The sequence below is a fragment of the Lolium rigidum genome, chromosome 3, assembly GCF_022539505.1.
Source record: "Lolium rigidum isolate FL_2022 chromosome 3, APGP_CSIRO_Lrig_0.1, whole genome shotgun sequence".
NCBI classification, from domain to species: Eukaryota; Viridiplantae; Streptophyta; class Magnoliopsida; order Poales; family Poaceae; genus Lolium; species Lolium rigidum.
Genome location: NC_061510.1, coordinates 400095336 through 400108715, shown reverse-complemented (window position 1 = coordinate 400108715; position 13380 = coordinate 400095336). Strand labels below are relative to the sequence as shown.

General features: G+C 43.2%; 2 protein-coding genes and 1 non-coding gene across 3 annotated transcripts; all 3 read left to right on the top strand.

Annotated features, from left to right (window-relative positions):
* The first annotated feature begins 1060 nt into the window (after positions 1-1060).
* LOC124704609 (exocyst complex component EXO84B-like) lies at positions 1061-6404 on the top strand. Its single transcript, XM_047236880.1, has 7 exons — positions 1061-1332; positions 2455-2552; positions 3137-4172; positions 4427-4939; positions 5689-5877; positions 5979-6112; positions 6224-6404. The coding sequence occupies exons 1-7, from the start codon at positions 1138-1140 to the stop codon at positions 6384-6386; spliced, it is 2328 nt and encodes a 775-aa protein (XP_047092836.1). The 5' UTR covers positions 1061-1137; the 3' UTR covers positions 6387-6404.
* Positions 6405-7559: 1155 nt separating this feature from the next.
* Positions 7560-8403, top strand: LOC124700916 (germin-like protein 3-7). The gene has a single exon (XM_047232974.1). The coding sequence runs from the start codon at positions 7560-7562 to the stop codon at positions 8259-8261; it is 702 nt and encodes a 233-aa protein (XP_047088930.1). The 3' UTR covers positions 8262-8403.
* Positions 8404-11674: 3271 nt separating this feature from the next.
* Positions 11675-11746, top strand: TRNAN-GUU. Its single transcript has one exon. It is a non-coding gene; the product is annotated as a tRNA-Asn (tRNA).
* Positions 11747-13380: the final 1634 nt, after the last annotated feature.

The following is a 13380-nucleotide window of genomic DNA, read 5'->3' as shown; positions in this document are numbered from 1 at the left end:
TGATTCATAGATGTTCTTCTCTTTATTTTCTTCTTTGTCAACGATTGGCCAGACTGTGTGTGGTGTGTCGATTAGATTAGTTTGCACTTACTCTTATATATGTAGTGCATAATCTCAGCTTAACAAGTAATGGAAATGAAAAAATTTAACGATGGTTGAACATGCAACTTGGTTTGAATATGGATTCAGCCAAATCTATGTCGATGTCATGTTTAAACAAATACAGTATTATCCATGCAATCTGAGATATATGATGTGCTGGACATGGATACATATACCCTTGTTTTTCTCATATCAGTAAGAAAAAAAACTCAGACGTCTTCCAAGGCTAGGTGTTTGCCACGGGATATGCATATAGAGTCGAATTGACTCTATATTCGAACAAAGTTATATGGAATACCAATGTATTAGCATGTTCACATTAAACTCTATCCAGTTAAGCTAGAATCGTCTGGACCTCAAAGATCACAAATGCAGGATCGAAACAAAGATACAGTTTCGCTTCCCCTAATTAGGACATAAGTCTAGCAGTAGTCCTGTTTTTCCATATGCACAATTAACGAAACTATTATCCGTATGAACGACAATGTCATAGAAATTTATTCATGTGTATTTTCTATTATTCTATTCATATTTTTATACTTAATAGATGTTGCATAATATTTCTAGCCTCTGCAGCCACGCATGGGTTCAGGACAAGTGAGCAAGAACCACAAAACGGTTCTGAAGAGCTTATACTTCTTCGGTTTTATTAGAGTAACATGGACTATTTGCAACCTATAGGCATTGTACCATACATCTCTCCTTTTTAATACTACAATCTGAGGTCATTCAAAGACATTATGGATACCATTATGTATAAGATGTTACATAAAAGAATAACCCCACCACAAAATTGAACGATGGTATCGGAGGACGGCGCGGCAAAGCGCGCTGGGTCCATCTAGTACTATGGCAACCGTCAAACAAAAGTCTTCATTCCCATTCCCATTCCCTTCCTAAACAACTCGACAAAATCCAAACCAGCCCAAACCGTGTCACGAAAGCGTCAGACAGCGCGAGCCGCCGAGCTGTAACCCAGCTTCTTCTAGAACCTTCCGCCGGCGCGCGCGCTAGGGTTGCCCGCCGGCCGCAGCGATGGCGTCGGCCGCCAAGTCGTCGCGGTCGCGCCCGGCCGGCCACTCCGGCGTGCTCCCGATGCACGCGGTCGCGGGCGGCGGCGGCGGCGACGGCGCTGGGTCGCGGCTCGCCGACAAGCTCAAGATATTCAAGACCGACAAGTTCGACCCCGACTCCTACGTGCAGTCCAAGTGCCAGACCATGAACGAGAAGGTAAGGGATCGCCGACCCCGTTGGAATCGGAAATTGGCTTTGGTAGTGTTGCGGCGGCGGGAAAGCTTTAGTTTCGCGTCCCAGAGGGGTGCTTAGGTACGGGATTTTGGAGCTTCCCAAGTGCTAATTGGGCACGGTTATGGTTTCTATTAATAGAAATGGGGTGGGGGAACCTTTTCTGTCGGGGGTTAACTACGGAAAAGGTTGGTAACGTACTACCGTGGTGTGATAATACCCATAGTTTGCTGTGCTGATGCAAGTTTGTGGCAAAATTGTGATCGAAGTGCATACACCAGATAATACAGAAACGACGAGAGGACTCAAATTGAGTTAAGGATGACTCTATAAGTTGGTTTCATTTTGATTAATGGACCCGGGGCGGCACCCTTTCGCTCTACAGAATTCAGATTGAGTACGGATGATAAGTCTTCCTGTTGCGAGCTTTTATTCCAGCTTGGAATAAGCACTAACTCAAATAGATGTTACTTCTGAATTGTTTCGGGCACCACATAAACTTCTGTAGGTCATGTATGTGAATAATTGGAAAAGATAAATACAAGTTTGCAGCGAACATTGCTGATCGTTTGATTTGCTTTTGAGCAGAGGGAGATAAAGTCACATCAATTTTGTGAGTTTAGTTGTAGATAGCCGTGTTATGGTTCATTCAGTGAACAGATACTTACTTGCAAAGTCGTATGATTCATTCAGAGGTTGCAGATTTCATAAATTTATGGACGCAACTCGCTCGGAAACAAACCCGCTGATTATTTGTAGGTCTCTAATTAACTGGTTTTACTTTTAAGCAGGGTGGGGATCAACTCCCATCAATTCAGTGATCAATCTAGATTATTTTGGGACTCCTTTGTATGAGCTATTTTCGAATAGGTTATGTTTATACTTTGTGGACTTTGGGGTATACTATGGGTTAGGATCCTCTTATTTGTGCAATCGCAATATGCCATGTACATCAGCTTTTTTCATGCACATTCAGTTTTCCAAATTGTGCTGTTATTTGCTCATCCATGTTTTTTTCTAAGTATATTGCACTTGAATTTATCACTGAAAAATTACACGAAATGCTTTGAAAAATCAAGTGGGACTGAAGTTCAAAGTTATTTACAGGAAATAAGACAACTGTGTTCATATCTGCAAGACCTAAAGAAGGCTTCTGCTGAAGAGATGCGTAGAAGTGTATATGCTAACTATGCTGCATTCATCAGGTACCTAGAAGTGTATTTGCTAATTATGCTCTATTCATCAGGTGTGAAATTGAAGTTAATTATACCTATGAGAGTATCTTCATGAAACACTTAGTATTTTGTCTGATAAAGTCCCCTTTCTTAGTTTTGTTTCTTTAAATTGGTGTGCGTCTGTGTGCGCAAGCATGCTTTACTGCTAATACTATGGTCCCTCAACTGCTGCACGGTCTTGGAACATATTTTTTCATGGATGTTAAGTTCAATCTACGTATATATTGTAAGAAGATTCCAAGTCTCCAATAAATATTTGAGAACAACAAGGAGACGGCACTTTCTCGGTAACAGTTCTTCTTTTGTTCTGAGTGGCTGGTGTTCACTTACTTTTCTTGTCCTTCTATGGTGTCATCCTGTTCTCAAATCATTGCTTGTATATGTTACTCCATCCTTTTAATAATTCTTGTCGTGGTTTTAGTTTAAATTTGAACTAAAACTACGACAAGAATTATGGACGGAGGGAGTACATCGAACTCCTGTGTTCTTCCTCTCTACAACCCAGTTCATGACTCTAGAACACGCTGTCTAAAAATTACTCTCTTGGTTATCAGAACATCAAAGGAGATATCTGACCTTGAAAGGGAGCTGCAATCTATCAAAAATCTGCTAAACACGCAGTCAGCTCTAATTCATGGCCTTTCCGAAGGAGTTCAGATCGATTCCTTGACTACAGGACCTGAAGGTTCCGAAGAAGAGAGCTTCTCTACTGTTGAAGACCAGGAGCTTTCAGAAGTGCAGAACTGGTATACTGATTTTCCGGACAGGCTTGATGTCTTGCTGGCTGAGAGAAGAGTGGATGAAGCACTGGATGCCCTGGACGAAGCAGAGCAAATCGCTGCTGATGCAAAGCAGAAGCAAACTCTTTCCACAGCTGAAATTCTTGCTTTGAAGAGGGCTATCTCTGACAATCGTCAGAAGTTGTCAGATCAGCTTGCCGAAGCTGCTTGCCAGTCTTCTACTTGCGGCATTGAACTACGTGCTGCAGCTTCTGCTCTCAAGCGACTTGGCGATGGACCTCGTGCTCATAGTTTGTTGCTCAGTGCACATAACCAAAGGCTTCAGAGCAACATACAAACGACCCATCCATCTAGCACAGCATATCGTGGGGCGTACACAGCGGCTCTTGCAAAGCAAGTTTTTTCTGCTATATCTCATGCTCTCAGTGACTCTATGGAAGTCTTTGGTGATGAACCATCTTATGCATCTGAAGTAGTTACCTGGGCTACTAAGCAGGCAATGTTATTTGCCTTGCTTGTAAAGAGGCATGCTCTAGCCTCTTGTGCAGCCAGTGGGGGTTTAAGAGCTGCTGCAGAATGCGTGCAAATAGCACTTGGTTATTGCTCCTTGCTAGAAGCTCGTGGTCTGTCACTTTCAGGAGTTGTGATGAAACAGTTCCGACCCTGTGTTGAGCAAGCATTAGATTCCAGTTTGAGGAGAATTGAAGAGAGTACTTCTGCTTTAGCTGCAGCTGATAACTGGGTACTAGTCTATTCCCCAACTGGTATACGACCATTTGCTAGATCATCAGCTGGTAATATGGCACCCAAGCTCTCAAGCAGTGCTCATAAGTTCAATTCGATGGTTCAGGTAACGCTCTAGTTCTTGACAGATGTTTCAGACTATTAATTGGGGTCCTTTTGCTCTCCTATATTTTCTTGGTTAATTTGATACTTTCAAGGTTTTTTTTAACTCCTTAAGGTGAGAACTAGAGAGCCCACATTAATCATATGCAGCTGCTTGTATTCTTCTGCTTCACGGGACACTTCCCTTGCGATATATTTACAGTGTTTTCTTTCTATTTTGAGGATCAATACATGTAGTAATCTTATTTTGATTTGCAGGATTTCTTTGAGGATGTTGGGCCACTGCTTAGCCTGCAGTTAGGTGGTTCTACAATGGATGGGCTTCTGAAAATATTCAATACATATATTGATTTGCTCGTAAGTGCTCTACCGGGCTCAATGGATGATGAAGCGGATTTGGGAGGTTTAGGAAGTAAGATTATTCGCATGGCAGAGACTGATGAGCAGCAATTAGCATTATTAGCCAATGCATCCTTACTTGCTGAAGAGCTGTTACCTAGAGCGGCTATGAAGCTGCCATCTGTCAACCAGGCCAGCATGGATAGTATGCGTAAAAGGGGTCCAGAGAAGCAAAACCGTGCAGCAGAGCATCGTGAATGGAAAAGGAAGCTGCAACGTATGGTGGACAAACTTAGAGATAGTTTCTGCAGGCAGCATGCTCTTGCTCTTATATTCACGGAAGAAGGTGACACTCATCTGAGCGCAGAAATGTATATCAATATGGATAATAATGTTCAGGAGATAGAATGGGTCCCTTCTCTAATTTTTCAGGTACCTACAGGTTTCTATCCCGTAAAAACTTGATGGATAAATCTTATATTTAAATATTTAATACTATTTTGAAGAATATGATCTACTATGGCAAGTGTCATCATGCTGGTTATTGTATGCTATTAAATGTTTTTTTATGGTGAGACTATATTCTATAGAATGTTGATTGTTGATTGATATTAGTGGCAGTTTGACTGACTTGTAGGGTGAACAAGTCTATCAGCTCTCATGAGTCTATGATTCAGTACTACTTTCTTTTCATATGTGGTAAAAACATCGTATTATGCATGCATATACTGTCCTGGTGTTGTTTTCGACTGTTGTGTCGACGAAAAGCAGTAGTGCTGTTTTCTATCAAGTAAGAGGAAAAACAAAAATAACTGAACAAAGTTACAAAGAGGCAGGGGAGGGGTGAGGGCTATAGAGAAGGATAATATAAGCGTTGGATGTTCGTATTGTGTGATTAGCCACAAGTTATTATATTTATTTTATCAAATCAAAATAGTACCACTATTTTGAACTTTTAAAAAAGTATCTTCTGTAGGAAAGACAAATTGCAAGAAAACGTGTGCCCTTAATCGCTTAAAGAAATGCCAACCATTTGAACTTAACTGGAACTGGATACTGGAGGGCAGTGTTTTGTCAGTGTGCAGATAACAAATTATGGAGCTTGAGCAGTCAGCTGCATTTTGCAAATCTGCCCAAGAAACTATATCCTTCTGCAGCATCTCATCTGCACTTGATTGCAGGAACTTTATGCAAAACTACACAGGATGGCGGGCATTGCCACCGAGATGTTTGTTGGCAGGGAAAGATTTGCTACATTGCTAATGATGCGGCTGACAGAAACAGTCATATTGTGGCTCTCAGAGGACCAGACGTTTTGGGAGGAAATTGAAGAGGGGCCAAGGGCTCTGGGGCCCCTTGGACTTCAGCAGGTGAGCTCATTTCCCCTCTTGTTTTTCTTTTTAATTTGAGAGCCATTTCCTCCTTTTTTATGCCACCAATTATTGTTATTATTTAACACTTTCCTTTGCAGTTCTACCTGGACATGCAATTTGTGATCCTTTTCGGGCAAGGCCGTTTCTTGTCCCGGCATGTACACCAAGTCATATTGAACATCATCGACAGAGGGATGGCAGCATTCTCTGCTACTGGATTGGATCCTGATAGGTATCTTACTATTTATCCGACGCCCATATTGTGTTCTAATAAATTCTTACTGAACCAATTTACTTGTGCCTAAACTGAAATCTGACGTAGCAGTATATTAATTTCTCGCAGTGCGCTTCCAAGCGACGATTGGTTCATCGACGTTGCACAGGACACCATCAGCAGGATCAGTGGGAAGGCTCAAACTGCTTCCTCGGAGAGGGAGGTGCACAGCCCGACGGCCTCCGTCTCAGCGCAGTCCGTGTCATCTGTCAGATCTCACGGCAGCTCCTAGTTCGCACCCCGGGCAACCATCTTCTTCCGTAGACAGGTCCTTGCAGTATATTTGTAAAGCAATATAGCGTATTTCTCCCCTACACTTCTCGTCTATATGATATCTTTTCCCTGTATATTCTGGTTCCACCTCTGTGTTCGGCCTGTAGATTGTAGTGTTGTGCAGCTAGTTGCGATTGTACAGCACAGTGAGTATAGCCATAAGAAATTCTTCATTGGAGTCACAAAAGAAGAAAAAACATTCCTCTGAATCGTGACATTGTATCTGGTGCGAGTTCCATGACCTGTGTGCAAGGTCAGTTCGTTTTCCATTGTAGAACACGATGTACCAGGACAGACCAGGTCTCCTTTTATACAAAATCACAAGCCGTACACATCACACCACAGTTCGTCATTGATGGCGATAATGATCATACGACCAGTCTCCAGCTTGTAGAGTAATGTTTTGCAGCAGGTTGTGACTGCATAGCTGTGTTACACGGTGATTACAGGTAACGATCATTTGCATTAGAGCCGCAAAAGAAGAAAAAACATCTCTCTGAATTGAGTTCAGAGCTAAGGTTTGTGTATTTGGTGAGCATTGACCTGTGTTCATGGTTCAGTTCACCTTCCATCGAGAATAAATGAAACACCTCATGACTGACCGGGTCTCAGCTTCCGATGCATGACAGTACACATCACACCATAGTTCGTCATCGATGGCGACAACGTTGGTATGACCAGTCTCCAGTCTTCTCCTGTCACGTAATATAGCGCGTCGGATCGAGATCGGGTGGCCCGGATCGCAGCCCGTCGATGCTCCAGGATCTGAAAGCTTCCCCGTAAAAAAGAATCCAGATGATTGTCGCGTGGCACCAACCACAACTAACAAATTAGGGAGACCATGGTAAAAAGAACTTCCGAGGCCATCATAAAGCATGGAAATTTCGCCCCAAGACCTGTCCCCGTCTCAGCACGAGTCACAGCAGGTGACTTTTGTGAGCTTTGAACCCTTCAACCAAAAAAAGAAAAGTCATTTGACATTTGTTCCCCCTCCAAACTTCTGTTATATATACACAACCCAGCGTCTGTAAGTGACAGTACCAAAACACGTGCCCAACAATCTTGTATTCGAGTAAACTGTTCCAACAATCTTGTTTTCGAGTAAACTGTGCCAACAATCTCATCATCGGCAATGGCGCGTTCCAGACCCACGTCGAGACCGTCGCCGGTGTCGCTCCTGTTAGCCGCGTTGGCGGTCGCCGTGCTCGTGTCGGCGTGCGCAGCGGACCCGGAGCCGGTGCAGGACTTCTGCGTGGCCGCCATCACCAAGGGAGCAGATGATCAGCCGACGTTCCCGGGGTTCCCGTGCAAGCCAGAGTCCACGGTGGTCTCCGACGACTTCTTCTTCGCCGACCTGTCCCGCTCCGGCGCCGCCGCTGCGAAGGACAGCCCGTTCGGGTCCGCCGTGACGCCGGGCAACGTGAAGGCCTTCCCGGGGCTCAACACCCTCGGCGTGTCCATCAACCGCGTCGACCTCGCCCCCGGCGGCGTCAACCCGCTGCACAGCCACCCTCGCTCCGCCGAGCTCGTGCACGTCATCGCCGGCGAGATGCTCGTCGGCTTCATCAGCACGGCAGGGAAGTTCTACTCCAAGGTCGTCGGGGAGGGGGAGAGCTTCATCATCCCGCGCGGCTTGGTGCACTTCCAGTACAACGCCGGCGGCAACAGCACCGCCAGGGCCCTCACGGTGTTCAACAGCCAGCTGCCCGGCGTGGTCCTCGCCGCGCCGTCGCTGTTCGGGGCCGAGCCAGAGATTCCCGATGCGGTGCTGGCCAAGAGCTTCCAGGTGGACGGCGAGATCATCAAGCTGCTCAAGTCCAAGTTCCAGAATTGACGTAACCATCTCGATCAAGCTGCCTTGCTAGCTTGGCTGAATTTGTATACTTGTACACGAGTAAATAGCGTTGCTTACTTGGTTCAAATTTCATTACATATATTTGGTGCATCAATAAAACTTCACACCCCGACGTATCAAAGCTAAACAGTGTCACCCTAAATATCAATTCGATCGAGCTAAAGCAAGAGAGACCGGACGATAGCACTGAGTTGTTTTGTGATGCGATAACTGTCTGCAGCTTTTCTCACTCTTCCTTTTATTTTGCTGAAAATGGAAACTACGCTAAGCTAGACGATCCACTAGCATCCCACGACCCGATCGAGTTTCGTGCTAGCTCGATCTAGACTAGGCCAAGGTATCGCACAAATCGCAACAATCAGGCGACAACCGAAGGAAAAACGGCTAACTCTCTCTCTCTCTCTGACGAAACTGAAGTGTTTAAAACTACAAGTAACCAGGGGATCGGAGCTGAGACAGGGTTTATACCCAACATTCTCCCCCTCAACCTTGTCGAGCGATGCTTGTGTCGATGATCCCGATCTTGGTCCGCAGTCCTTGGAAACAAACGTGCCCAAGTGGCCTTGCTACGATTGTACAGAACTGGGATTCTTGCAGAGGGAGATGGCAGATTTGTTGTCGATGAAGAGTGTCGACGTATTGTCGAGATAGATGAGACAAGGTTTATCTTAGATGGGGTGGAGAGCGTTGCCTATATTGGATGTCCTGGACGAGATTGTTACATACACGATGTACCTAGGTTCGGCCCCTCACGGTGGAGGTAAAGACCTACACCTGCTTTGATTATGTTGATATATGTGTTTACAAGTTGTCGGGGCGGAGATGGAGTCTAAGGTGGATGAATGTGATTTAGGGTTACTTCATCTAGCCAAGCCTTATATAGGTGGCTCGGTCGAGGGTTTAGATCATACGGGTGAGTCGCCCCAAAACCTAAGTCGACTACCACCATTGGATCCTTAGATTGTTCCTCACGTTGACCTTCTATGGATCAACTGGGCCTCCGAGCCGATCCGGATTCTTCCGAGCGACTCCATCAAGGAGGTGACTGGACCGGACCACCCTGGTCATTTGGTGAGCCTACATATTCCATCTTCATTAGCTCCTGAGTGCGTCAAGGACTTGCCACCGGCTTTGTTTCTTTGCTTGGAGTCGATTGTTGACTCGGCTAAGAGATGAACCGTTGGTGGAAAATCGTTGAAGGGCTCCTTAAACAAACAAAAACAAAGATATGTAGTGACTGATAAATCTTGGCATCCTCCAGCACCCTGTCTTACTCGATTTGTAGTCGCGGCAACTTGTGCTTGTGGGGATGCAAGGTGACGTAGACTCCGTCCGCTCGTGACCATGCGTGGGTCGAACAATATCTTTGACTGCATTACATGTCTCGTCATAAGGACTAACGAAAAATCTTCCTGCTATGCCACTAAGGACTGAATAAGTACTTCCCTCCGGACAGAGTTGTGCTATTCCTTATGCCTTGACCTATACGCACATGCCCTAGTACGCACGATCTTCCTTTGCTATGTTTACGACACAATCTCCCCTGAATTTGCCACCATGCTTCGTGTTATCATCTGGGACGATAAAAAAAAAACCACATGAAGGCCAAACGCCCACCATCATTCGCATCGCACTCGTTGTTTCTCCCACTACTACTCAGGCGCCCTTTGCCCTTCCATCTCTTCGTAATATTTTAATCAAGATGCATGCCAAGGGCTACTGGAAAGAATCGTCGGTGATGGATTTCCACCCATCGGAACTTGGAGGCTCCTTGGTACGAAAATTCATCAGCCAAAAGTCTTCCATGGTGAATTCTTGCTTTCATGGAATGGAGACTGGGGTTCCCGTGATCTGAACTTTTCCGCCTCGTCTTGGCTTTCTATAACATCCAACCTCATGTAGGACATCATGAATGGCTAGGCCAGATACCACGTAATCACTAGTGGCCTCCTCCACCCGCAGGTAAGCGCATTTCTTGCTATCTAATTGTATTAAGTATTTTTATACTAAATATTTTTGCCTCTATATATTTTATTTTCTTTTCCTGCTAAATATTAAGTGGTTTTTACTGGTAATTTTTCTAGCATACAGCTATCATTTCTTTTGTTCTCTGCATCCAAAAACACTAGAAAACTTGTTGCTAGCTAGTACTAAAGCAAAACATTCATAGTACATCTTCGTCACTACAAATAGGCTAGTGCAAAGTACAAGACTAGTTTGTCACAGAGTCTATGTATCCTCTTGTGTTTTAAATTCTGGATATTCCGCTTAAATTGATTCCACATTTAAATGTAAAGAAAACATGCATAAATGAATACATATCACATTCATCTCAGGATTTAGATAAGAAATTGTGCCAATATGCGCTATAGTGTTTATGTGTTTGTACTTTTTTGAGTGTCATTAATTATTGTGATAGATATTTCCACAATCCGTGTCGTAAGAAGATATCGTTATAAAGGTTTGTAAAGTGCGATTGCCAAGTTACTTGCATCCAGGATAATGTTCTAGAGATTTCATAAAAAAAAGATAATATTCTAGAGCCTACATACGAAGCTGACATTCGTCCAATTATGAAATCCTTGGATTAAAATGAGAATCCAAATATTGCTGCTACGCCAAAACTCGGCGCAAAGAACCAACCAGCGATTGGACCAGTAAATGAGATTGCATTATAAGTCCGCAATTGAACAGACCGAGCAAGTTTAAATTGGAGTAACATGAAACCTATTAGTGCAAAAGCCCCGTGGAGAGCTACAAACGTCCGTAAACCACCTAATTGACACCAACGAGTAAAATCTTCTTGTGCTTCCGGCCCCCATAGTAGCAACAAAGAGTGTGCTAAACTATTGGCAGGGGTAGAAACTGCTGCGGTTAAGAAATTACAACCTTCCAAATAGGAACTAGCCAAATATCTCCTTCTTCCCTAATCCAAGATTGGAGAAAGAATAATGCGGTCATAAATCCATAATAGAGTCCGACCACAACGACCGAAGTAATTATCCTCATCGAGAAACTTACACTACTAAATAGAAAAGATTTTAAAATCATGGCATGGGTCTCCTTTTTTTTTTTTCTTTCTTTAGAGTTTTCTATATGCACAATTTCTCGATGTTTCGACGAGAATTTCTTGACTTTCCATATATAGAAAGAGATAGACTATAAATGATATATCTTATCTCAATAAGACCAAAGGGATGGATATTAAATGATAGGAAATGCTAGGAAGTGAAATAGAATGAAATAGAGCTACTTTTGGCTTCCCTATGAAATGAGACATGGAACGGAGCCACTACGAAGAAATTCTGGGAGTTACGAAAGAAGCTTCGGACTCATATTGTTCATGGGTTGACAACGGGAGTTGAACTCTAAGAGGTCGAATCCCCCCTTGTTCCTCAGTAGCTCAGTGGTAGAGCGGTCGGCTGTTAACCGACTGGTCGTAGGTTCGAATCCTACTTGGGGAGATTTGATTCATTCTTTAATGTAAGAATAAAGAATTGAATTAAAGGGCTTGCTTTGACCCTTAGGAGTAGGTAACCCGTTCGCTATCCTTATTTCTATTTCTATTGCATTCTATCTCATCATATCACATTGATTGGATCATATGAGAATGAGACTTTTATAAGAAATAGGCTATTAAGTAACTCTAAATGAATTGTGGATACATCTATATCCTTAACATACTGAAACGATTGCCATTATTCGTATCAAACCAATAGCGATTCATACAAGCTAAACCTTCTAATCAATGGTGGGCCAATAATGAATTTTTTTGCATATGTATTAAGACGCTCGGCATGATTTCGAAATTATCGTACTTTTGCCCTGGGGAGTTTATTTCTCATTTAATAAATGTCTGGAACTTTAGATTAAGAATTGGTGGAATACCCGGCAATCCGAAACTCTCTTACCTTATATTCAAGAGAAAATGATTCTAGAAAGAATCATAGAATTAGAAGAACTTTCTCTCTTGGACGAGATGATAAAAGAGAAACAAGAAGTTCTGGCCCAGGAGGTATAGTATCAATCACTTGACGTCCATATGATGCATCAACTATGGATATTTCATGGTTTTCCAGTAATTCTAGATACATGTTAGAAATTTTGGGTATTTTTTTTGTTTAAACCGTTTATCTATCAAATTCAGTTTAAGATAGGAGAATTTAAGATAGCAATTTATGAGCCCGTATGAGGTAGGAAACTCTCAAGTACGGTTCTAAGTGAAGGAACCTCCTATTCCGACCGAGGAGAATAGGCCATTCTACAGGGTGATTCGGAAATTGTGGAAGCTTGGTTTGATCAAGCTAGCTGAGGAAGAATTTGTAAATTAACAAAACCGGGCGGATGAATTTTTTTTGTGCAGTGGTTTAAACCAGTGAAGTGCAAGGAGGCCTTTGTTGTGCATAATTTTTTTTTGACAAGAATCATAGCTTTAGCAAGGCTAACCATGACATCATCCTATACCTTGTATATCATGCTCACTGGTTGCTCAAAATGAGTACAGTTTATATGCTCATGCTCACTGGTTTGGTTCAAAATGAATGCTCATGGTTGCTATATATGTGTATATGTTGTACATGGTTCTCTGGAAAGTAGAGCACATAGAAATAAAATGGGCATTTTCTGGTTGTAAATGATTTATTTATAAATGATTCGGTCTTTAATTTTATTTGTACTTGCCGATGATTAGAATGTTTGGTCACTACACTCTGGGGTGGGGTGAGCGAATGACAAGGGATTAACTTGTCAATGCCTACAAGTTATAGACTATGGTTTTGTTGGAAGTAGAGGGCAAGTAGATCTCGAGGGTTTCAGCCGGAAAAGTACTCGACTGCTATAAAACTAGGGTTATGTTGACAATGATTCGATTCTCTCTTTGTCCCTCGACTCCTCCTTATATAGGAGGCGGAGCCGAGGATTTTGTGATACACAAGTTACAAAGTCCGGGAGACTCTTTGAGTTTGTCCCGTAATAGTTACAAGTCATTATTCCTAATACAACTCTATATTTCCAAACTACTTCATAACTGGGCTTCCGGGCTTCATAAACTTCGTGTCGTGGGCCTTCAGTAAACCCCAGGTACCTTCTTCGGCAGGCC

Coding starts and splice junctions, on each gene's coding strand:
- LOC124704609 (XM_047236880.1), top strand. CDS start 1,138: ATGGCGTCGGCCGCCAAGTCGTCGCGGTCGCGCCCGGCCGGCCACTCC. Junction 1,333..2,454: donor GCCAGACCATGAACGAGAAG/GTAAGGGATCGC, acceptor AGTTATTTACAG/GAAATAAGACAACTGTGTTC. Junction 5,878..5,978: donor GGCCCCTTGGACTTCAGCAG/GTGAGCTCATTT, acceptor TTTCCTTTGCAG/TTCTACCTGGACATGCAATT.
- LOC124700916 (XM_047232974.1), top strand. CDS start 7,560: ATGGCGCGTTCCAGACCCACGTCGAGACCGTCGCCGGTGTCGCTCCTG.